This window comes from Rhinoderma darwinii, chromosome 5 (genome assembly GCF_050947455.1).
Source record: "Rhinoderma darwinii isolate aRhiDar2 chromosome 5, aRhiDar2.hap1, whole genome shotgun sequence".
Lineage (NCBI taxonomy): Eukaryota > Metazoa > Chordata > Amphibia > Anura > Rhinodermatidae > Rhinoderma > Rhinoderma darwinii.
The window spans coordinates 329,575,378-329,602,112 of NC_134691.1; the positions used below are offsets into that span (position 1 = coordinate 329,575,378).

Genomic DNA, 26,735 nt, shown 5'->3' on the forward strand with positions numbered 1-26,735 from the left:
TCCTGAAATTAATGAAAACAAACTAGGAGAAAACAGAGCGATACAAGTGGGTACAAAGCCGACCGCCAACCAATCCTCCAGCACAGAACCACAGCAGCACCACATAACACCACCAAGCAGGACCCAGGACACAAGCATCAGACAAGCCACCCGCAAGTCACAATGTCCTGATACTGTCCTAATAATTGACTCAAATGGCAAATACCTTAATTCACGGCGACTCTTCCCAGGAAAAAGGGTCAGTAAAATTCACTGTGCAACTATCCAACAAGTCACATCAGTCATCAATAACCCACATTTTACCAATCCAAACCATCTCATTATACACACGGGTACAAACAACCTCCAAGACCAGCAACAGCAGATTGCAGAACAACTGACCCAACTAGCAAAGACTGCACAACAAAAGTTCCCTGACAGTAAAATAATTATATCATCCGTGCTCCCAAGAAAAGATGTACCCAACGAGATCACCCAGGCCATCAACACAGAGCTGGCAGCGAACATCAGCTCAATGTCAAACATCAGCCTGGCACAACACCCCTCCATAGAGCAGCACCACCTGTATGATGACAAACACCTCAACAAACGAGGGGTCAGCCTTCTGGCCAAAGAACTGAAAGACATTGTGCTGAACAGACCCCCCAGACCTGGACCCCACACCAGCCAAAGCCAAAACATGGAGACATCACTAACAATGAAAAGACCTCAAACTCCACACACCTCACTACACCCAGGAGAAAAACCCCTTTACCCAAGGTCAGACCAACAGAGGCAAAAGCCATGGAGAAAACCCCCTGCCTCACACAGAGACACGCAGAGCAGAGACATGGAGGAAACCCCCTGCCTCACACAGAGACACACAGAGCAGAGACATGGAGGAAACCCCCTGCCTCACACAGAGACACACAGAGCAGAGACATGGAGGAAACCCCCTGCCTCACACAGAGACACGCAGAGCAGAGACATGGAGGAAACCCCCTGCCTCACACAGAGACACGCAGAGCAGAGACATGGAGGAAACACCCTGCCTCACACAGAGACACGCAGAGCAGAGACATGGAGGAAACCCCCTGCCTCACACAGAGACACGCAGAGCAGAGACATGGAGATGATAAAGACCCTGCTCAGCACTCTATGTAAAAAACTAATGTGACTGTACAACACGAGAACATCTACAACACATCCAACAGTCACATCTCCAGCCCGTCCTACACAGCGCCGCTCATTACAAGGTATATGGACACACAATGACGTCCTTTATAATCAGCAGCTGGAATATTCAAGGCCTCAACGCCTCAGCCTTTGGATGCAAAATTAACGATCCAGACTTCATCCAAAGACTGAAAAATATCGATATACAAATCCTCCTGGAAACATGGACTAGGACAGAGAATGAGTCCCTGGTGCCCACTGGATACAGGGAAATCTCTGTCCCCGCCCTGAAAAATAAACACATCAAGCAGGGTCGGTGTTCAGGAGGAATATTAGTCTGGTACAAGGAGGAGCTCCATGAGCAGATCAAAGCCGTGAAGCGAGGAGACAGCCACATCTGGATAAGAATAGGCAGCTCCATCCTCACCTCTCAGTCTGACATGTATCTCTGCGCAACGTACATCGCACCGCCAGAGTCCCCGTACTCCAACCCAGACAGCTTTGAGATTATACAAAGGGAAGCCGCCCATTTCCAGACCCTGGGCAGCGTTCTCATCTACGGAGACCTCAATGCAAGAACGGGGAGAGATAAAGACTACCTGACCAATGATGGAAATATCTTCATCTTTGGAGCAGAGGCCGACTGTCATAACTCCCTACAGAAAGAGAGAAACAGCTATGACAGCACCGTCAACAAAAGCGGGAAAAAACTACTGAATCTATGTCGAAGCTTAGGACTCCACATACTGAATGGCCGCACCAAGGGAGACTCTTTAGGAAGGTATACACTAAACTCCCATGTAGGCAGCAGTGTAGTAGACTATGCCATCACGGACATGGACCCCGCAAACATTGGCGCACTCATAGTCACTCCACAAACGCACCTGTCAGATCACAACCAATTACTTCTATACATCAAATCCACAACCAAACCATCTGCACAAAAACCACATCAAACCGGCCTCTTCAACCTGCCCCCATCTTATAAATGGTCCAAAACGTCAACTATAAAATATAAAGAGACAATGAACAGACCAGAAGTGCAGGAGATGCTTCACAACCTCTACAACAAGGTGTATGAGACAAGCCCAGGAGGGGTCAATCAGGCCGTAAATGACCTCAATAATATATTCTATACCATGGCAGAGAAGTCTGACCTGAAAAGATGTGACTACAAGAGGCCACAAGAAATACATCCTAACGGTTGGTTTGACCGTGAGTGCAAAGAAGTACGGAAGACCCTAAGAAATGCCTCAAATAAGAAGCACCGAGACCCAAACAACACCGGTCTGAAGGAGGCCTACAGCAACATACAGAGGCAATACAAGACCATCCTCCGAAAGAAAAAACAAAGGCACATCTCCACCAAACTTACCCAACTCCAAGACGCCCTCCATGACAACTCGTTCTGGGAATTATGGAAACACATGGGCAAAAATTGCAAGAAAAACAACCTTCATATTCAAAATGGCAACATCTGGCTCCAATATTTCAGGGACCTCTACAAAGATATCCCGAAAGAAGAACAAAGCCAAGAACAAAAACAAATAATATCAAAATTGAAGGCGATGGAGGAAACACTTAAAGATTCTCAAAACCCCCTGGATACACCAATAACACTGCAAGAAGTAACAGAGAGAACCTCAGACATAAGGTGTAAAAAATCCAGCGGCCTAGACAGAATCTCACCAGAAATGATAAAACACAGCCCGCCAGAAATACAGGCCGCAATAGTCAAACTATTTAATATAGTGCTGAGTGCCGGCTACTTCCCGCAAATCTGGAACCAAGGCCTTATAACACCAATCCACAAGAGTGGGGACAGGTACGACCCGGCCAACTACCGAGGGATATGTGTCAGCAGCAACCTGGGGAAACTGTTCAGCAGCATCCTGAATAAGAGAATCCTCAGCTTCCTCACCCAGCACAATGTCCTCCACCAAAGCCAAGCTGGGTTCATGCCAAACCACCGCACCACTGACCACATCTACACCCTGCGCAGCCTCATCAAGAGCCACGTCCACAATACAAAGCATGGGAAGATTTACGCCTGTTTTGTGGACTTTAAGAAGGCCTTTGACTCAGTGTGGCACCCGGGCCTATTCCTGAAACTGCTGGAGAGCGGAATAGGAGGTAAAACCTATGACGTCATCAGAAGCTCCTACACAGAGAACAGATGCAGCGTGAAGGTGAACGGGAGAAGAACGGCTGATTTCCAGCAGAGCCGAGGAGTCAGACAGGGCTGCAGCCTCAGTCCAACGCTCTTCAACATCTACATCAATGAACTGGCCACAGCTCTGGAATCCTCCTCAGCACCAGGTCTCGCCCTCCATGACACCCAGGTGAAATTCCTGCTGTATGCAGATGACCTTCTGTTACTATCACCAACTGAGAAAGGTCTCCAAGACAACCTGCAAATCCTAGAAAAATTCAGCTCCACGTGGGCACTACCCATCAATGCAAAGAAAACCAACATCATGGTGTTCCAGAAGAGAAACTCAAAATCCCCCAAGCACCCGACCTTCACACTAAATAACGCCACAATCACAGCGACCGACAGGTACACTTACCTGGGCCTGGAAATCAACCAATCAGGAAGCTTTAAACAAGCCATAGAGATTCTGAAAGACAAGGCGTGCAAAACCTTCTATGCCATCAGACGAAAACTCTATCATCTCAAACCACCAGTGACGGTCTGGCTGAAAATCTTTGACTCCATCATCTCCCCAATCCTCCTGTATGCCAGTGAAGTCTGGGGTCCGGACACATACCCAGACTGGTCAAGGTGGGATTCCAGCCCAACAGAAATCTTCCACCTAGAATTCTGCAAACACCTTCTCCAAGTCCATCGGAGCACCTCAAATAGTGCCTGTCGGGCAGAACTGGGCAGATTCCCACTACACCTCACAATCCAGAAGAGGGCGCTATCATTCTGGGCCCATCTACACAGCAGCAGGCAAAGTTCCTATCACCATAAAGCCCTGTTACACCAAGGGGTCCCAGGTAAACCAGGCCCCCCAGAACATCTCACCCTGACCCGGCCTGAAGAAAATGTCACCCAGCGCGGCCTCACAAAAGCCGAAATCAAGAAGACAATAAACAAAGGCCAAGAGGAATATATCAGTGACTGGAGGAACGACATAAAGACATCCCAGAAACTGACAATATACCGGAGTCTACAGCGGGAATATAAACTGGCGCCATATCTGGAGAAACTGCCAAACCCCAGAGACAGACAGATCCTGAGCCGCTACAGACTGAGCGCCCACAACCTGCTCATCCAATCCGGGCGCCACAGACAGACCTACAAGCCCAGGGAGAGCCGACTGTGCCAACAGTGCGACCAGGAGGCCGTGGAGGATGAGACCCACTTCCTGCTACACTGCTCCAAATACTCAGCAGTGAGGGACACTCACTTCAGGAAACTCTCTGATCTCTTACCGGACTTCAGCTCCATGGAAGAGGAAGAGAAACTCTACATCCTGCTGGGTGAAGAGGAAACCACAGTGGGCACAGCGGCACAATATGTCACTGCATGCCATAAACTGAGAGAGACATGATATGCCATGGACTTGTATAACCCCGACCCTAGATGTGTCCCTATCCCCAAGCCCTCAGTCCCTATCCCTCATTCCCTTACTTCTTACTTGCTTTGGCAATGCTAATATGTATTTGGTCCTGCCAATAAAGCTTCTTTGAATTGAATTTGAATTGAATTGAATTGAATTGATAGATAGATAGATAGATAGATAGATAGATAGATAGATAGATAGATAGATAGATAGATAGATAGATAGATAGATAGATAGATAGATATGAGATAGATAGATAGATAGATAGATAGATAGATAGATAGATAGATAGATAGATAGATAGATAGATAGATAGATAGATAGATATGAGATAGATAGATAGATAGATAGATAGATAGATAGATAGATAGATAGATAGATAGATAGATAGATAGATAGATAGATAGATAGATAGATATGAGATAGATATGAGATAGATAGATAGATAGATATGAGATAGATAGATTAAAAACAATCCATGTGTATTTATATACAGTATATTATGTTATTATACATGATACTTTCTCCTATTTTGGCTGTGATACAGTAATCGTCAGTAACATACATGAAATCACATAGATGTAATAATACCTGATCTCAGGACAGTTGCAGGATGAGATATGCAGCAGTTTAGCAGCCGTACATATGATGTCACTCCTAAAAAGCCACGTAAATGACGTCATACATACGACCACTGAGCCACCACCAGTGTCTTGTCAGCTGCTTTATCGTTACCATTGAGGAGAAGCAGAAGTTATTGAAGACAAACAATGAATCGCTCATATCCAGTAATGAAGAATTGACAGGGTATAGACATGTCTGGATAATCCCTTCTGCTGTTGTGGGGCTGCTGAAGTGAAGGTAATGGATATAGAAATAAGACAAACTCAGAAACAAATAACTTTTTATTACAGGACCAAACGTCCCCTATTTAAGATAATGAGACTTGAAGATTGATCTCTGTTTTAACCTCCATTGTCTTTAGTGCCATAAATATGGTTCCCAGTTCCTTCTTATCAGACGGGTTCTTCATTAATAAGCTGATCGCAAGATGTTTACATTACATTTACCTTCAGTCACCACTAGGGGAAGCATATAATAATCACGGGCCGCGATTGCGGGCACGGCTGGCCGCAGACGGCCACGTTTGGCCGCAGACGGCCACAGACAGCCGCCTGCATTTTCGGCTCATGCTCCTATACAAAGTACTGGACTTGACCTATCTTTCGCGGTACACTTCTACGGCCCGGACACCTTCCCATAAATAAACGGGAAGGTGTCCGTATCTGCATACCGCAATAGCTGTCCGCAATTAGGGATGATTTTTGCGGTTGTGTGCATGGGGCCTTACTGCTTACTGATTTATTATTGAGTTAATTGTAAATAAATGCAGTGAGCCCCCTCTATTGGTGGCTGCGGGCAGACAGAATTTTATCATTCAGCACTATGTATGTGCAGGGGATTTGGAGCTCCGTATTACATTTATTTGTTATGGAGAAACATTAATGTTGTCTGATGTTACTGCTGTAACTTGAAGATTTCCACATAATGAAATATCAGGCAGAATGTGCCTGGGTAACAACACCAAATCTTCAAAGCCCTATGTGTTCTGCTGAATTATCACTGAATCTCCTCCAGGATGCTTCCGGATTGCTATAGATAATGTAAGACTATTGCCAAACAGTCATCTCTGCCTGGCAGAGGGCTGAATTTGCACAGAGCCTGTGACCTGCATGCTGCTGCACAGAGCACAATATGCAGCCTCTCCTGGGCCTTTTGCCTCAGACCTGCATCTGATTCTCTCCTGCATCCTGCTTGCTGTTTTGAATGATCTATATAATTGTCGCTTATTATAAATGTGATCAGGCCACACCTCCCTTTGTGATGCCTGGACAAGGCATCATGGGACATGTAGTAACCAGAGCTAGTGCCTGCAGACAGTGATTTCTACAATCAAGATGATGGACAGAAGCTGGATTTTCCTTTTTTTTAGTTTACTTTTTGGTTCTAGATAGACACAGCAGTAATACATACTGTACAATATGTAGTGCCCAAAATGTATGTAAATTACCGTATAAATGGAGCTTTAGCGGGTCTACACTGGTACTGTGTATACGTGAGCATCTGGCAGCATGTATATTTCGAGACTTATCAGTCTGAAAGATCATTGTGGATGGGCATTTTGCAGCTTGACGGCAGAAGATTTGACTTTTAACACCCAAGGATCTGAGATATGTGCTGAACGCTGCGGAATAAAACTGGACAAACCTACTACTCCCAATAGGAATGTGAAAATGTTTACATCTATGATCTCATGTCTGGATTACTTTCTTATATTGTGCAACAGAACAAGAAAAATAACTGGACGTTCTTCCTAATCATTATTAATATCTTCTCAAAACCGCAAAAATGTAAAAAGAAAAATATTAGCTGAATACATTTCAAATTGAAAATAATGACATTTGCTAATACACATCTTGTTTCATTTTATTTTTTCTTCATCTCCAGATCTCTTGACTACTTGCCAGTAGCGAACTATACGGGTCGTAGTTGCAACTGGGCCCTTTAGTCCAGGAGGGCCCCTGCCACATTAGGCCATTCGGGGCTCGCCATACACGGTCCCAATGCTAGCTGGCGTCAGAATGTGGTGTGACGGGCCATGAAATAAGAGAAGCCGGAAGAAATTAGGGGTACCGTAATTAAAGATTGGGGTTTAATTAATTTAGGGGTTTGATTTAGGGGTCTGTTCTGGAGTCTGATTTAGGGGTCTGATCAATATAGGGGTCTTTAGTCTGATTTAGAGGTCTGATCTGAAATCTCAATTAATTTAGGGTTCTGTTCTGGGGTCTGAATTAATTTTAGGGGCTGGTCTGCGTTCTGAATAAATTTTGGGGTCTGGTCTAGGGTCTGAATACATTTTGGGATCTGGTCTGAGGTCTGAATTAATTTAGGGGTTTGATTTAATTTAGGATTCTGGAGTCTAATGTGGCTAATGTGTGGTACCATTGTCCCAGTGTGCTCCAATCATTTATCAGGTAATTTTCAGAGAAATTATTTTTTTATTTACTGTGATTTCTTCTGCTTTCACACGGAGCCAGAAAATGCTCAGGGGAGGGGCCATAGAAAAGTTTCTTATGGGGCCCAGCCCTTTCTAGTTACACCCCTGACTGCTCCAGTAATGTAAATATCATGTATTTGGTTCCCTGTTGGTCGAGGGTAATGGAAAGGTTAATGAGCCTTTCTTGATGATCTAGGGTAGAGTAGGGTGTTAATATTTTATTTCCTGGTGGTCTCAGGTTCTGAAATAAGTTAATGCATGGTCTAAGGTAGTAGTGGGGTTAATGTTTGCTTCTCTGGTAGTCTAGGGCAGTAGAGGGGTTAATGTCCAAGTAAACACAATGGTTAATGCCCCTTTCTTGGTGGTCTTGGGTAAAAGAGGCTAACGTCTGGTGGTTTGGTGATAACTCGCCTTCCCAGGCTCCATCTGTGTCCTCTGTTCTGAGCTATGAATAAAGACTAGTTTTCTTCAGTCTGAAAAACGTAAGCGATTCTGACCTCCTTTCTTCTGAGTGTACTGTACACGTCCATGTTTTTAACATGTTCACCAGGCGGGTACGGGAACCCCGTTCTTGAGATAGATGCATGTGCCATTTGTGATGTGAACAGAATATACCTGTAAGAAAATGGTCATGGTGTCTGGCGCAGTGGGGAACCCCTGACTCCAGACTATAAGACTTAGGAAGAATAAGTGCGTCTTATAGTCTGAAAAATACTTACAGACCAATGAAAGATATTGGATCAGGGTGACGTTTAACGTGTAACTAAACTTTCAACAAACTTCTGAGCCGCCTCGTTTCTGATCGGCTTTTCCGGGAAAGCCCATGTAACGGTGCACGGGCCTATAGATTTCCTATTTAGTCCGTACACCGTTACATCGGCTTTTTGAGAAAAGCCGATCAGAAACCAAGAGGCTCAGCGCTCACCGAGCACTTCTGCCGCTTTGTTTTAGTGATCGGTGGGGTCTCCGTGATCGGACCCCCACCGATCAAAGCTTATGACATGTCACTAGGACATGTCAGAAGTTTGTTGGAAGTTTAGTTACCCTTTAAATTACAGTAAACCTAAAAAAAAGCGGTTGAAGTGTTCATGCCACAATAATAAGATTATTTTATAATTTAATCCTTATTGCTGATAAGAACAATCTCACAAGTGCCGCGATCCACAATCTTTTTTTTTCTATGATCCAAACATAATTGCCAAATTGCCGTTCATTTCTTTCATTATCAAACTTTCTTCCTGAGGTTAAATATTTATCAACATTATTTGGTGTAGGCTCCGTTCACACTGCTCAACGTCCAGTATGCATATTTGAAGTGTGCCGCCAAAGCTATACAAAGCTGATACAGTTGTATCCTATTCAAGTCTTCCGTTGGGGGTATTGGCTATGATTGGAGCTTTTCCCAGCGTATGTGCCAAAAGTAGGGCTATAACTCGCTAAGCTCCTTGTTATGACACTCTACCCTTTACATCGCACTTTTTTCACTACTTCTTAGCTGGGCTACTTTTGATTCTGGTGTGGGGGAGGCTGTCCCCAGACTGCTACCGTACTCTGCTCTATGGGACACCCTCCATAACTCTCTGCCACCTATGCTAGACACCCTCCATAACTCTCTGCCACCTATGCTAGAGGTATCCCACCCGCTGCCCAACAACTGCAGGAGGTACCACCCTTAGGTATCCTTTAGCCGAGCCAATACACTGTTGGATGCACAGTAGAATGCAATACTGAATAGAACGGCTTCCATTAACAGGACAACATAGCCGCTGTTATAAGGGTTCTCCGGCACTTTTACCAGGCACGGCACCGTACCCTTTTGTAACGGCTGTGCCTGGGACTGTAGTTACAGTCGCATTCAAGTGAATGGGATCAGGCTGCAGAGATCTTGGCATGGATTCTGTGCCACAAATTCCCATTGAAAGCAATGGCTAGCTGAAAAAAGAGAATAATAAGTGTCTAATACAGTTTACATTAAAAAAAAAAAACTGCATCCAAAATTAGCCTGGAAAACAGTCAAAATTTTTCTCAGCTTCAATAAACTCTGTGTGAATATACCCTCACTATGAGCAGCTGCAGCAGCGTCTCTGTGTGTTTCTCTGCCTCTTTCACTCTGCTCCTACTTCCTCTTCCCCCTCCACTCTCCATAGACTTCTATGGGCAGCTGTAACCTGATTCCTCAGTGAGCTATCTTGAGGAGTCGGAAAAACCTTAAAATTCATAGTGAGTGAACATTTAGAAGGGGAAAGGAGGGAAGGAGCCTGATAAGTGGAGAAAGCAGCTTTTTCCAAGTAAGATATATTACAAAGTTTCTTACAGTCACTTATTCTACTGATTTATGGAAAGTTTGTTGAAAAATTAGTGACCATTTAAATCTATGTCCCTATTAGGACATTTTTAACATATATTATTCAAAGGTGAACATTTTACTTTAAACTTATTTACATTTTCACAGACCAACCTGGTACCTTCTACGTCAGTGACTTTAACACTGGTCTATTGAGCGAAAATAGAAATATGTGATATTTTATTTAGAAGCGCAATTTTTAGGCATTTTGTAAGCCGCAAAAACATGTCCTGCTGCTCATCAATCATGGTTGACATATTTTCACTAAGAGGTTTCTAGAAATTGCTTTGTAATTCACTGAACTGAACTGTAGTCACTATTGAGATTTGTTATAGTGAATTGTTCTAAATAAGATGAGTAGATATAAAAAAAATCATTATACTGAATACATATTCAGAACTGTATGTCACTTCCATCATGCCTTAGTACAGATCCCATATTCTCTTTACTATGGGAGTATTATTGTTTTGCTCACTGTCGCCCCCTACTAAGTAATTTACTGTGAATTAGCTGGCAATAGCAGTGAGATAAGGAAAAATACAACTGCTCTGTGTCTTTTTCTGGCTCAGACTAGCAAAAGTACATTTTTAAGCCATTGGCCGTATGAATTATGGAAAATATATGTTCTTGAGAAGGTACATAGACCATTTACTGTGTCACAGACAGGCTAGTGGGCCCTCTCGGTTGCTATAAGAGTGGATTTACAGCTAATCTGGGGTGCAGAGTCTAAAGGAGTTCCTAGGTTGCACTTCTCAGAATAGAGGGAACCTTCCATAATCACAAAACTATTCACAGTGATGTAAGCATAGCGGATGAAGAGACTGGAGTCACACCTGTGAAATGGTGTACAGTATGAGAAAATTGTACCCAGTGATAAGGGGCGGGGGCACTAGAATATATTTTGCTTCGGGGTAAATTCCGCCAGATAAATTTTGTGATATGCTCATACTTTGGACAGGCTTTAGAGCCTTTAGCATAAATCAGTATTACATGTAAATATATAAAACTTTGTAATATATCTTAGTATGGGAAAGTAACATCTTTCTCACCTTCCAGTAGCCTAATCTCCCATTCTAGAGGAATATTAGAAGCGGCAGAGGTACCAGGGCCTGCGTGCGAATGCGACCTTTGCACCCCCTTATCTACACCCCTGTCCTGTCCTTGTAAATGTTCAGAAACCTTTACCATCTGTGAAATGCTCTTTTTCTTACACAAAGACGAGGAGAGGGAGAGGAGGGCGGTGAAGCTGCCTGAGTCTGTGTGTTAGACTCATGCTGTGAGAGGGAAGAAGGAGGAGCACAGAGGGAGGTAGCTGATTGGTCAAAAGACTTACAGTAGCACCGCTCTCCACCGCTACACAAGAATGAGCTTGAACAGTTCCACCCAGTTATAGAGAAAAAATTTACAGAAAGGATGTGGAGGGAAGGACAAAACCCCAAATATGCAGATAACACACAACATTTCTGCCTGCACTATATTAAAAACGATTTAACCCTTACCATAGCTCCAATTTCATCTAAAAACACTCTACTACGCAACTTATATGCCATAATGAACAATAGACCATTCCAAAACCATTTCATGACTAAATTTAGGGACGTGGAAAAAGATTTACAACTATCGTGCTACAATGTTTACGTTTACAGCCGCACATATACCAAAAGTAGACTGTGACCCCCATCGATCACTTGAATGAATTGGCAGTCGTGATAGGAAAGCTCCTTGCCACTTTGTTGTCTAGTAAGACTAGTTCTGGGTCATTTTCACCCCTTTAAGGGGAGCAATAATGTTTCCACTCACTGTCAGCAAGCAGAAGATGGTGAGTAGCCGAAAAGCTAAATTTACTAATCCAACCATGTGGCCTCTGGAAAGAGCAGAGGTGACAGGAGACTAATAGGCACCACACTTTTGTTTACCACTTTTGCCACTTTGTTCTAGAGGTTGGCAGGGGTCACAGCAGATGGTCCTTCGCTGATTGGTCATTGATGGCACATCGCAGCCACATGCCATCAAAGTCTATCCTGAGTGAACACATTAAAGGGTAACTGTAGCTTTATTTCAGCAGAGAGCTTGTACCCATTCGTTCCAGCGATCAGTGTGGGTCCAATGGACACAGACCGCCACTTATCTTCTGATATGACTCTTTGACATTTCAGGGGTTTTATAAAATGCCTGTTACCATTTAAGGTTGCCTATCTCCCATCCCTGACTAGATGATTACTCCTAAGTACATTTAGTTACAGAGGCGGTAATAAGCTCTATCTGCTATACAGCAGACTGTCTTTAAATAGTGCACAGACTTGTTTTAGGTTCCTCCCACAGGAAGCAGAATAAAACAGAAAAGATTAAGATTATCTTTGTATTAAGAGAGAGAGATTTTGGAAAGACAGTGTAACAAATGAAGACAGGCTTTAGTGAGATCGTCCCAAACAAGTACAGTAGGGTAATCTATATACTTATATCATTCTGTCACCTTCTTCAGCTGTACAACTCACATGAAGTTTGAAAAAATTCTATCTTATCCATTTTAAAGACATACATAAAAAGTATACTTTTCACTACTCTTCCTTAAAGGGGTTGTCCACTACTGAACAACTGATGACCTATCCACCAGATAAGTCATCAGTATATCATAAGTGCGGGTCCGACACCCGGACCCCGCACCGTTAAGCCGCTCGGCTATATCTGGGCACCGGATGTTAGGGCCCATTATGATATATACGGAGCCGGAAGCAGTTGGCTCTGTACATAGCATAGCGGCCGTGCTGCCGAACTGCAGCTCTGCACCTATTCAGTTGAACAGGAGCAGAGCTGCAGTACGGAAGCTCGCCGCTATTCAGTGGCCGGAGGCAGCCGGAGCGGCTTAACAATGCAGGATCTGGGTGTCGGACCCCCACAGATCATGTACCGATGACCTATCCGGTGGACAGGTCATCAGTTGTCCAGTAGTGGACAACCCTTTTAATGCATATCACTGCACTAGTCACATAATCTGTTTGACGATGGCTATAGACATGAGATTTTAACTGGCCTATCCTGATGTTTTTGGTGAGATGCCTAAAGGCCTTATAGGGGCTACCAGTCTCCTAGTATCTGCTGTTAGAAGAATCAAAAATTGGGCATCTATGGGCTTCTCATTCCCCCCTGTTCTATTGAAATATCGAACATCTTCAGCCAAGGTAAACCCATTTGGGGAAAGTTTACGTTATTTTTATCTGCCGTCTTCAATATTTGCAGAAAACATTGGTGTTCATTTCTTTCTTTTTCCCTTACATTTTAGGCTGGCAACTGTATGTGTTGTGGCTTCACTGCCCTGTCTCTTATACCAGACTGAGCAATGGGGGAGGGCTCCTGCTGCAGCCAGTTGTCTAACAGCCAGGTCTGATCTGAGGTTTGTGAGATGAAGGAATGTGGATAATCTCACACATATAGAAGATTTGTTTCTATATTTTTCCCAATTAAAGGCTATGGACAATGTTTTTTTGTTGTTGTTTTTTTTTTTTATATATAAAATTGTGAATCAGTGTGATTGGTGCAACTTCCTAAATACATTTTTATTCAAAATTATTTTTACTTTTTAAGATACAGCTGCTTTGTATCCTGTATACATAGCAGCTGTATCATGCACTTAATCCTGTATTCGTCAGGTCCGTAGGACTGACGTGGGACTGACGGATTCAGTGTCATCGGTTCCTGCGTGTCTCTGACAGCTCATAACTTAGATGTGATCGATAACAGGTTTATCTTCTTTGGTGATTTTTATGTTTAGAGATCCTTTAAGGAAAAATCATGACCCGGTTGTGTTTTTTCAGGTGTAGCGGTGTGGCTTTGGGTAGCACCATCATCGCCAAGAGAGATTCAGGGCTGATAACAATAGTTTGGCCAGGATCTAATGTCTATGGCCAGGCGTCTATTTGTCTACTGGTCTCACCAGATAAATGTCAGCAGGCTTATTACATTGATCACATTTTTAGATATTCGTTTAATACTTACAATGAAAAGAACGATTAGCAAGACGCAGCAGTGATTTGTTTTTTCCTCCATTATTTCCTTAAGTAATTCCATTGCTTGTTCTGGAAAAAAAAAATGAAAAAAAAAAAAAATTTACTTCCTTTTGATATTTTTGGGATTTTCTGATATCTACAGTAAATGTCCCTGTCCAGCTATTGCTCCATTATTACTATAGGGGTATTTCGGTCCATAGGATTTGCGTGGTGCCGGACTATTGGATGTTTGAAAGAATGATGGGTAAAAAAACAATTATTCTAGTCATCCAGCGGCCAATGGTCAAATCTTGCAAATCGGGTTGATGGACTTTTATTGTAATAAAGAACTAATTCCGACAACCTCGCAGTTCACCTCAACTTTTTATGTAATCTGTTGCTTCTGTGGATTAAGGTTTCTGGGAACGTTGATATTAAATGCTGTTTTTGGAGCAACTCTACAAATCCGATCAATGATATATGTCTGTGGAACTTCTTCTACAACATACATAGAAGTATCGCGGATAGTTGACCAGATTTGTGCTCTGTGCTGATGAGGTTCGTAAGGTTGAAACAGACCTGTCTACAGAGAAGTGTCTACGGTTAGCAAGGCTCACCTTATATTGGATGGTGCCTTGTGCAGCAAATTTTTGGGTGCCCTTCCCTCCATAGGGTGTACTGTTACACAGTGTACAAAAAAAACATGGCAAACAGTGGCAAAATGTAAGCGCCATACAGTATAAAATTCTGTATGGCCAAATAGTGCCATACATTGGCCGACACTTCCACATAGGTGCCTAGCTAACAATCATATACTTGGCCTCCACCACCACCATAGACTCTCTAAATGTTATATTGTACAATACAAGTGGTAGTGCCACACAATGCCACACAAAGTAAATGCCACCATACAGTGCTCAAAAAACAGCTTCATGCCAGTAATCTAATAACATTTAGACGTTGTGGAGCATATACAATACATTTTGTAGTATTTTTGTGTGATCACAAGTCTTGGGTGCCAGGTCACCAGAGGCATCACCTTCAACGGGGCAGCTCATGTGCTGAGCACAACTGCACAGGTTGCACAACCCTGAGGCTGGCCCTGATGGCTATCTGGTATCTAGCACTGGTGGGTAGTGGGTGGTTGACAGCGCATAGGTGAGCTTGGACCCCTTATTTTTCTGGTCCATTATAGAAGTACTACCTGTCCTTCCCTGATGGCGGTCCTGCGTGGAGGATGTTGCTGCTAATTTTGTTTGCCTGTCCCTTTTTCAGATGCCCCAGTGCCCCCATAATATTGATAGTAGCCACAGGTAATTATTGAACTTTCTCCACAGCCATGCACTCTGTGTAGAAGCCAGCGAGCTCAACCTGATTTACTGGTCCCCACTGTGAGGTCTACCACTAGATGGCGATCTGCTAGTTGACCACCTCTGGTGTAAGGGCATGTTCACACAGTACCAAAAAAACCCGACTTGTAAACGTGTCAAATACCCTAGCGTTTCTTGTGAAGCGCTTTTTAAAATACAGGCATATTTGACGCGATTTGTGCGCCTTTTTTGGCGTGAAATCAGGACTCCCACTTACTATATGAACATTTGGCGCATCAAAGAATTTACCTGACGCTTCTTTTTTACACGCTGCATTCTTTTTATACGCCTGCGTAACGAAACGCGTTGTATGTACTAACTGTACGCTTTCCCATTGATTTGAATGGAAGACTTAATGAAACATTTTTTTTACGCGTATTTCGGCGTGTAAAACACGCCAAAATACACTTCAAATACACGCTGTGTGAACAGTACCTAATTAGGACTCCCATTGACTATGGGAACATTTGGTACATTTTTGGAGCGTTTTACACGTCAGAGAATTGACCTGACACCTTTGTACACGACGCGTTTCTTAAATACACTTGGGTAAAATAAACGCGCTGCATGTTCTAAGTGTGCGCTTTCTCATTGATTTGAATGGGAAGCTTAACCAAGCGTTTTTTCATGCCTATTTCGGTACATAAAACACGCATCAAATACACACCGTGTGAACAGGGCCTAATTCATACTCCACAATTACTTCTGCAGTAAAGCATTTCTAGAGTAGCCATATCAATTAGAGGCATGTTTCTTTTTTTGGGGAGAAAAGCTATTTGGAAGCCATTATGCGCAATTTTTTTTTTTTTTAAAGTGAATAATATATTATACATTTATTATAAACTAAAATGTAAAAAAATCAAATATTCACATTTGGGTAAAACTTGAAAACATTGAGGAGAATAGATTTTCGCATGCAAATTGGAATTTATTGTAATGAGTTATCAGATTTATCAGGAAGCCGCCGTAATGCCGCTGTGACTAAACCTCCGAGGTATCAATCTACCGCTCTCCAAGAAGACATTAAAATATGTTCAGTCACAGCACATCAAGAGCTGAAAGAACACGTCTGAATTCTGGGAATACACTGCCATTACTCTGGTATTATTAAAGAAGCCCCTAAAACGCCCCTGTGGATATTTTATAATAGGAGCTTACGTTTCATACACAGCAGCCACATGTGAATGAGACGAGCATTTCCGAATTACACAGAATAAACAGAAGAGGTGGTTAAACCCGTTCGCTGCCGGGGGTTTTCATACACTGACACACAAGAAAAAAAAATCCATTCTGAAAGTAAATACCATTGTAAAAGCGCCGTCCAGCAATTTACACTCATTTGCGCCTTCATGCAATTTTGTATCAAAACGTAACATTTTGTAATATATGCATAAAAATTAGTTTTTGCCTAAATTTGACCCTAGCAGAGTCTTACACACACACACAACCCCCTTACAAAGAGGCCAGACGCCTATGTATTTTTGCGTATATCTTTAAAACTCATCAAAACTGAAGAGGCCAAAAATCACGATCCAGTTGCCGGTAAATATTCGAGTCAACAAATGTCCTGAGTAGGCTCAGGGAGTGACTAGATGTGCTCATCTTCTCACCCCTGTAGTAATATCCCTGTAAATGTATCAGAATGCACATACATGTGGTCTCCGGAAGGCTGTACAGATGTAGCCATCTTTATCTTGACTTTTAATGAATTAAATACACAGTTTCAAGAAACTTTATCTTGACTTTTTCAATGGCTTTTGTTGTGTGATGTCACGCTGCAGCAAGTTATTAGAGTCAAGATAAACTTGGCTACCTCTGTACATTGGAGAGATGACAGTAGATGTCTCTGGTCTATCTACCATTATTTAGCTTTTTTCTAACCTAGGCAATATTCTTAACGTCAGTAATAAGCATATCATGAGTCAAAATATAGTTTATATTTTCTGGGGCAGAAACTTTGAATGACTGCAGTAAATATTTCTACCACTAGATGGCATATTAACATTGCAGTACATATATCTGCATAGATCTGTTGGAAACGGCTTTGTACTCATTGGGGCAGATTTATAAGTAATGGCTTAAAGACAGTCTAAAGCTAGAGGTGCTAGGTTGAAGATGCGCCGAATGTTTCAATGATGTGCACGCTGTTTGATATATTTGGCGCATGATGGACGCCATTCCCTTCTTTACACCCCCAATGGGTGGTATACTTTAGACCAGTATTCTGCGACACAGAACCGGCGCACGGCAGTGATAAACCTGGCGCATTTCAAGACTCAACAAATTTACGGCCATATTCTAAGTCTGCTTCCCGATTTGGCGAGCATGACGCAAATATGGCTTCTTGCTGGCGCACGCTTTAATAAATTTGGCCAGCAATATATGCACTAAGAAAATAGGCGCATGAAAGGCCAGAACCGAGGTGCAAGACTTATAACTCTGCTCCACTGTTTCCTATGGATCATGTTTACTCTTAACAGCACTCCATGTGGCAATGTATGGTATTGCATGTAAAATATAAGTATAAGAGAGACTCCTAATCAGGGACTTATGTAAAGGAAAACCTTTTCCCCTTATGGTACTGGATAAGGCCAAACAGGACAGAGCCTGGTGCTAGTTTTGCCCTCCTTGTCTCCTTTCCATGACGCTTGTACTGTTTCCCCTTCCTTGTTTGCTAACATATCAGTGTCTATGGAGAAGACCGTCCCTCGAAGGTTCTCACCATCCAATAGCAAAGGAGATGCCACCAACCTCGACTAGGCCCTCTCTCTCCGGGAGAGTTATAGGAACCGCATGTGTTGTCTCTGGGGTATGACTGTAAAATACTCTTAGTAAAAAATTTAATCACCTTCAAATGGCACCCCAAACACCCACCCACTCCTCTGTAAATTATGGGTGAATCCTGGCCTAGTCAGTCTGGCCACCATGGCACCTTCATTGTATGACCGAGAGTCACCCACAATCTATGTAGACCAGTAGCACCCGCTGACCCGCTGACCTGCTGACTATCTTACACTCTTTTAATGTGAGTTATTCAGGATTAGACAAATGAGAATGATCTTTTTCCAGAAACAGCGCCCCTCTAGTCTGTGGGTTGTGTCCGGTATTACAGTCTATACCTATTCAAATGGGGACCTGGGCATGAGTAGCGCTCTTTACAGAAGAAAAACCAGACACATTTTTTTTTATCCTCTGACAATCATTCTGAGGCCCTGTTCATACATACAGAGTTTTTTGTAGGCAGAAAAAAATCTGCCTCAAAATTCCTGAAGGAATTTAACTTTTTTTTCCCACCTTTTCCACGTTCCGCGTTTTTTGCGTACGGCCATTGAGTCTAATGCAAGATTCGAGGGCAAAAAATGCAGCGAGAAACGAGCGCTGTGGATTTTCTCTGCCTCCCATTGATTTCAATAGGGGATCAGAGGCGGAAATCGTGGCAAGAAAGAACATGCCGTTTTTTTTCCCCTCGAACGGCCAAAAGCCGCCCGGAAAAAAAAAAATCCTCTGCCTCCCATTGAAATTAATGGGGGGTGAATTCGGCCATTTTTTGGCGCTGTCACATTTGAATTTTTGGATTTTTTTTTTCTCAACATTACTTAAACAAGTAATCCCTACTCCAACTAATGACGTCAGAGTGACCCCCAGACTACGCTGTGTGATGTCCGCTTCTCACAGATGGGTTACTAAAAAAAAATGCGGAGAAAAGAAAAGTGAAACCAGGGAATGCTTGCAGAGGGAATAAATCGTACGAGAAGCAAATCTAATAGCCCCATGTGAATAAGGCTTAAGACCGCAGACAACTCACACTTGCAGCCAGTGGTAAGATAGGATTGTACTGTATAAGATTAAAAATACATATCTTCTTTCTCCAGGAAACAGCGCCACTCTTGTCCATTGGACTGTGTGTGGTATTGCAGGTATTTACTTGAATAGTGCTAAGGTGTAATACCCCACAAAGCCTATATACAAGAGTGGCGCTGTTTCTCTAATCTCATATAACACAGTGAATTATTCACAGTCTTAAGGCAAATGGTTAAAGGATTTTTACTTTTGCTCAGCACTAGGCAAGATGCTAAATTACCACCTTCATTTCCATTAATTTTGTGAACAGCTTGAAAATAAATGTCGCCATTAAGTAAAACATTTTAGCAAGGTTTTAGTGTTATGACAAATGTGCAGATATGGAGTGAATTATCCACACAGAGGCGATGCGGGGCCAATTTAATTAAAATCGGTCAGCTACGGGAGGGGTGTTATTTGATGAAATGCCCAATTTTAAGTCATTAGTCAATAGCGACTAAAACTGTGTAAACAGCACAAAAGATTAGTACAAAATGAGAACACGTTAACTGGTAACACACTGACATGTTATAACCAGCACCAACATCTAACACAGCTGTTACTGAACTACAACTCCCAACATGTCCGGGGTCAGTGTTCTCATGGTGGGGAGCTACAAAATGTGTTGCTAGGGCTGGATATTCAAGCGTCTAAAAAACGACAGTAGTTTCCATAGGTTCTACTCCTTTCTGTTACATTTTCTATCATATGACCTCTGGGTTGTACAGATGTAGCCATCTTTATCTTGACTTTTAACGCATTAAACGCATTGCTTCTAGAATAGAAGACCCATCATAATATGGTGTCTTTTGGAGGCACATGGAGAGCCTTAGGGCATGTTCACACGTGGCGGAGTTTTTCCGCTGCAAATGTAGGTGCAGATTCGGGACAATTACGCAACGAATCTGCACCAACATTTGCATATTTGACAGGTAATTCAGACGTTGCAGATATCACAGCGGACTTGCCACAGATTTTAGTTTTTGCATTGCAAAGGCTGAAATCCGCAGTGAAATTCCGCTTCTTCTCCGCAACACACAGTGCATGCTGCGGAGGGGAAAATTCCGCACCCCAGCCTATGGTACGCAGCGGAGTTTTCCGCAACGTCTGAACTAACTTACCTAAAAATGTATTGAAACAAATGTAAAAAACAGCCGCTGGAGAATTCCACTGCAATTCCGCCACGTCTGAATGTGCCCTTAAGGCCCTTTACACTGGGCGATTATCGGGCAGACAATCATTCATATAACGCTCGTTGCCGATAATTGCCCAGTGTAAACATGGCAGCGATCAGCAGATAAAGGAGCAAATGCTCGATCATCTTCTGATCGTCGGCAGCGCAGCACATCTTGGTGTGTAAACAGGGAGACATGATAATGTATGGGGACGAGCGATCGAAGTAACGACTGCTCGTCCCCATCCATAGCTCAGGAGCAAACGAGCGACGATCAACGATGTGTCGTTGATCGGTGTTCGCTGCACCGGCCGATTGTCAGCCGGTGTAAAAGCCCCTTAAGGCTCAGTAGATCGGAACCATAAGGACTCCACAGTCTAAAGTCTCCTTAGTCCTATTAGTATCAAACATTAAGTTTATTCAACTTATTCATTCTTGGACCTCGTGCACATTGCCATATTACGGATCTGTGTTGTAATAGACTGTCGTGATTGCCAATTGGACAGAGATAGAGCAGAGTTATCGGAGTACTTCATTCCAATTGGCTCTAAGGAGAGGTTGAGCCCTCTCAGTGGGGGGGGGGGATATGTCCCTGAAATATGGCGCTTAAAGTAGGTTACGCGTCTATGCCGCTGGTGCATATGCTGATGGAACACGTAGGGAGAATAAATAGGGGCGTTCTTTATTGCCGTATATAAATTACTGTGCCAGGCCACCCTTAGCCCAGATATGCTTTCGACGGCAAGTATAGGGAACATAAGGAGTACTAATTCAGATTTTGCCACCTTCATTCCCCTCCTCTTGCCACTGACTGGCACAACATGCAAATGTTGTCATCTTCTCACATAGAATCAATACAATACCTACTAAATAATATAGACTCATAGCCCCTCTGTGTGCCACCCTACAGGGTCCATACATGCAGATGCCATGTGCACAAGTCCCATCGGGTGTATTCTAACTTCTCACGCTATACATTGCTTAGGGATTTAGAGCATTATAATTTTTGGAAGCACAACGTTTATGACGTCCCTTGCTGCGCAGTTTAGTAACTAAGGCAATAAAGCATTGAGAAAAACAGATTCTGACTCCAGAATATAAAAGTAATCACAACTTCACCCAAATATTAAACTTTCCGTGTGTTTATGAATGTTCCTCTTCTGTTGATCTGCCCAATATTGAATTTGTCAGAGCGGCAACTTGTACTGCAGGGCTGCACACACCTACTATAACTGAGGCCAGGAACTGCAAACCATAAGCGGCCATCTTGGGGGCTATGGAGCTATGTCTTTAGGTCACCCGGTCACCCACAAGCATGCAAATCTATGCAGACATTTCCCTGCCTACTGCCCCTGTTATCCTTCTTATCCCTTATCCTACATCCACAGCTGTCACCCACCCTTGTGTATGTTGCTTCCATAGCCCTGGTAACCTCTCTGCCTATTTACATTAACACAGAAACTAATGTCCACATGGACACTGAGATTTACCAATGGAAACTTCACCTTTGAGGGTTTTCATTCAGTTCAATGAATGCTACAGCGTAGATAAAATCATCTATAAAATATGGTAAGATATTTATTAATACTAGTGCTGGCAGCATCACGTGGCAAGGCTAAAGCAAATTTTAACATGTCCGATTTCTGTTTTTTTCCCCCCAAGTGAGGGGTCTGGCAGCAGCTAACCCCCCTGTCTCCATTGAAAAGACATGCATGTTTATGGTAGAGTCGGCAGAAAAAACTTGGCCGAACAAGCGTTTATATAGAGATAGATATGAGGTAGATAGATAGATAGATAGATAGATAGATAGATAGATAGATAGATAGATAGATAGATAGATAGATAGATAGATAGATAGATAGATAGATAGATAGATAGATAGATAGATATGAGATAGATAGATAGATAGATAGATAGATAGATAGATAGATAGATAGATAGATAGATAGATAGATATGAGATAGATAGATAGATAGATAGATAGATAGATAGATAGATAGATAGATAGATAGATAGATAGATAGATAGATAGATAGATAGATAGATAGATAGATAGATAGATAGATACAAGATAGATAGATAGATAGATAGATACAAGATAGATAGATAGATAGATAGATAGATAGATAGATAGATAGATAGATAGATAGATAGATAGATAGATAGATAGAAGATAGATAGATAGATAGATAGATAGATAGATAGATAGATAGATAGATAGATAGATAGATAGATAGATAGATAGATAGATAGATAGATAGATACAAGATAGATAGATAGATATGAGATGATAGATAGATAGATAGATAGATAGATAGATAGATAGATAGATAGATAGATAGATAGATAGATAGATATGAGATAGATAGATAGATAGATAGATATGAGATAGATAGATAGATAGATAGATAGATAGATAGATAGATAGATAGATAGATAGATAGATAGATAGATAGATAGATAGATAGATAGATATGAGATAGATAGATAGATATGAGATAGATAGATAGATAGATAGATAGATAGATAGATAGATAGATAGATATGAGATAGATAGATAGATAGATATGAGATAGATAGATAGATAGATAGATAGATAGATAGATAGATAGATAGATAGATAGATAGATATGAGATAGATAGATAGATATGAGATAGATAGATAGATAGATAGATAGATAGATAGATAGATAGATAGATAGATAGATAGATAGATAGATAGATAGATATGAGATAGATAGATAGATAGATAGATAGATAGATATGAGATAGATAGATAGATATGAGATAGATAGATAGATAAAGCCCTGTTACACCAAGGGGTCCCAGGTAAACCAGGCCCCCCAGAACATCTCACCCTGACCCGGCCTGAAGAAAATGTCACCCAGCGCGGCCTCACAAAAGCCGAAATCAAGAAGACAATAAACAAAGGCCAAGAGGAATATATCAGTGACTGGAGAAACGACATAAAGACATCCCAGAAACTGACAATATACCGGAGTCTACAGCGGGAATATAAACTGGCGCCATATCTGGAGAAACTGCCAAACCCCAGAGACAGACAGATCCTGAGCCGCTACAGACTGAGCGCCCACAACCTGCTCATCGAATCCGGGCGCCACAGACAGACCTACAAGCCCAGGGAGAGCCGACTGTGCCAACAGTGCGACCAGGAGGCCGTGGAGGATGAGGCCCACTTCCTGCTACACTGCTCCAAATACTCAGCAGTGAGGGACACTCACTTCAGGAGACTCTCTGATCTCTTACCGGACTTCAGCTCCATGGAAGAGCAAGAGAAACTCTACATCCTGCTGGGTGAAGAGGAAACCACAGTGGGCACAGCGGCACAATATGTCACTGCATGCCATAAACTGAGAGAGACATGATATGCCATGGACTTGTATAACCCCGACCCTAGATATGTCCCTATCCCCCAATCCCTCAGTCCCTATCCCTCATTCCCTTACTTCTTACTTGCTTTGGCAATGCTAATATGTATTTGGTCCTGCCAATAAAGCTTCTTTGAATTGAATTGAATTGAATTGAATTGATATTAGATAGATAGATAGATAGATAGATAGATAGATAGATAGATAGATAGATAGATAGATAGATAGATAGATAGATAGATAGATATGAGATAGATAGATAGATAGATAGATAGATATGAGATAGATACATAGATAGATAGATAGATAGATAGATAGATAGATAGATAGATAGATAGATAGATAGATAGATAGATAGATAGATATGAGATAGATAGATAGATAGATAGATATGAGATAGATAGATAGATAGATAGATATGAGATAGATAGATAGATAGATATGAGATAGATAGATAGATAGATAGATAGATAGATAGATAGATAGATAGATAGATAGATAGATAGATAGATAGATAGATAGATAGATAGATAGATAGAGATGATAGATAGATAGATAGATAGATAGATAGATAGATAGATAGATAGATAGATAGATAGATAGATAGATAGATAGATAGATAGATAGATAGATAGATAGTGAGAATGAAAATAATCTGTCCTTGTTTTCTTCATACACTGAGATCCTGAACATGTTCATGTTTAACCAAATGAAAACAACATGTGCTGCCTTTTTCTTTGCCTGTAAATCAAGTAAAATTCTAAAAAGATCTGGATTCAATTTATTCTATTAAATACCAGAACATCCTTGGAATTTATTATTTTCCCTGGAAATAAAATAGACACAAAATGTGTGAGCTACGCCAATCCCTGCTGTTCTTATATGTGAAGTGAATGCAAACAATCTCATGTGGAAATATCCAAACAGCATCAAAGACGTCCCTGATGTTCTGGAGTGCACAGAAACCTACTACAATTACTGTAGGACAACCGTAGGGTTTTCTTTATGGGTGGGTCAGTACTACTGTTACTACTAGTCCGCATAGACTGGATTGTTGGTATAGTCCCATAGACAGTTTTATAGTAGTTATATGCCTGTACATAGGGGGCAGTATTATAGTAGTTATATTCTTGTATAAAGGGGGCAGTATTATAGTAGTTATATTCTTGTATATAGGGGGCAGTATTATAGTAGTTATATTCTTGTATATAGGGGCAGTATTATGGTAGTTATATTCTTGTATATAAGAGGCAGTATTATAGTAGTTATATGCCTGTACATAGGGGGCAGTATTATAGTAGTTATATTCTTGTATATAGGGGCAGTATTATAGTAGTTATATTCTTGTATATAGGGGCAGTATTATAGTACTTATATTCTTGTACATAGGGGGCAGTATTATAGTAGTTATATTCTTGTATATAGGAGACAGTATTATAGTAGTTATATTCTTGTATATAGGAGCAGTATTATAGTAGTTATATTCTTGTATATAGGGGGCAGTATCATAGTAGTTATATTCTTGTATAAAGGGGGCAGTATTATAGTAGTTATATTCTTGTATATAGGGGGCAGTATTATAGTAGTTATATTCTTGTATATAGGAGACAGTATTATAGTAGTTATATTCTTGTATATAGGAGCAGTATTATAGTAGTTATATTCTTGTACATAGCGGGCAGTATTATAGTAGTTATATTCTTGTACATAGGAGCAGTATTATAGTAGTTATATTCTTGTATATAGGGGCAGTATTATAGTAGTTATATTCTTGTATATAGGAGGCAGTCTTATAGTAGATATATTCTTGTATATAGGGGGCAGTATTATAGTAGTTATATTCTTGTATATAGGGGGGCAGTATTATAGTAGTTATATTCTTGTATATAGGGGACAGTATTATAGTAGTTATATTCTTGTATATAGGAGGCAGTATTATAGTAGTTATATTCTTGTATATAAGAGGCAGTATTATAGTAGTTATATTCTTGTATATAGGGGCAGTATTATAGTACTTATATTCTTGTACATAGGGGGCAGTATTATAGTAGTTATATTCTTGTATATAGGAGACAGTATTATAGTAGTTATATTCTTGTATATAGGAGCAGTATTATAGTAGTTATATTCTTGTATATAGGGGGCAGTATCATAGTAGTTATATTCTTGTATAAAGGGGGCAGTATTATAGTAGTTATATTCTTGTATATAGGGGGCAGTATTATAGTAGTTATATTCTTGTATATAGGAGACAGTATTATAGTAGTTATATTCTTGTATATAAGAGGCAGTATTAAAGTAGTTATATTCTTGCATATAGGGGGCAGTATTATAGTAGTTATATTCTTGTATATAAGAGGCAGTATTATAGTAGTTATATTCTTGTATATAGGGGGCAGTATTATAGTAGTTATATTCTTGTATATAGGAGGCAGTATTATAGTAGTTATATTCTTGTATATAGGAGGCAGTATTATAGTAGTTATATTCTTGTATATAGGGGGCAGTATTATAGTAGTTATATTCTTGTATATAGGAGGCAGTATTAAAGTAGTTATATTCTTGCATATAGGGGGCAGTATTATAGTAGTTATATTCTTTTATATAGGAGCAGTATTATAGTAGTTATATTCTTGTAGATAGGGGGCAGTATTATAGTAGTTATATTCTTGTAGATAGGGGCAGTATTATAGTAGTTATATTCTTGTATATAGGAGGCAGTATTATAGTAGTTATATTCTTGTATATAGGAGGCAGTATTATAGTAGTTATATTCTTGTATATAGGAGGCAGTAATATAGTAGTTATATTCTTGTATATAGGAGGCAGTATTATAGTAGTTATATTCTT

The 26,735-nt window shown here is 41.2% G+C and overlaps 1 protein-coding gene across 1 annotated transcript in view; it reads right to left on the reverse strand.

Annotated features, from left to right (window-relative positions):
• CALCR (calcitonin receptor) overlaps nucleotides 1–26,735 on the reverse strand; it is a 231,606-nt gene that overhangs the window by 86,844 nt on the left and 118,027 nt on the right. The window contains exon 2 of the mRNA XM_075828754.1: nucleotides 14,123–14,202. Within this exon, the coding sequence (XP_075684869.1) occupies nucleotides 14,123–14,194 (72 nt within the window). The 5' untranslated portion in view covers nucleotides 14,195–14,202. The remainder of the gene's footprint in view (nucleotides 1–14,122; nucleotides 14,203–26,735) is intronic.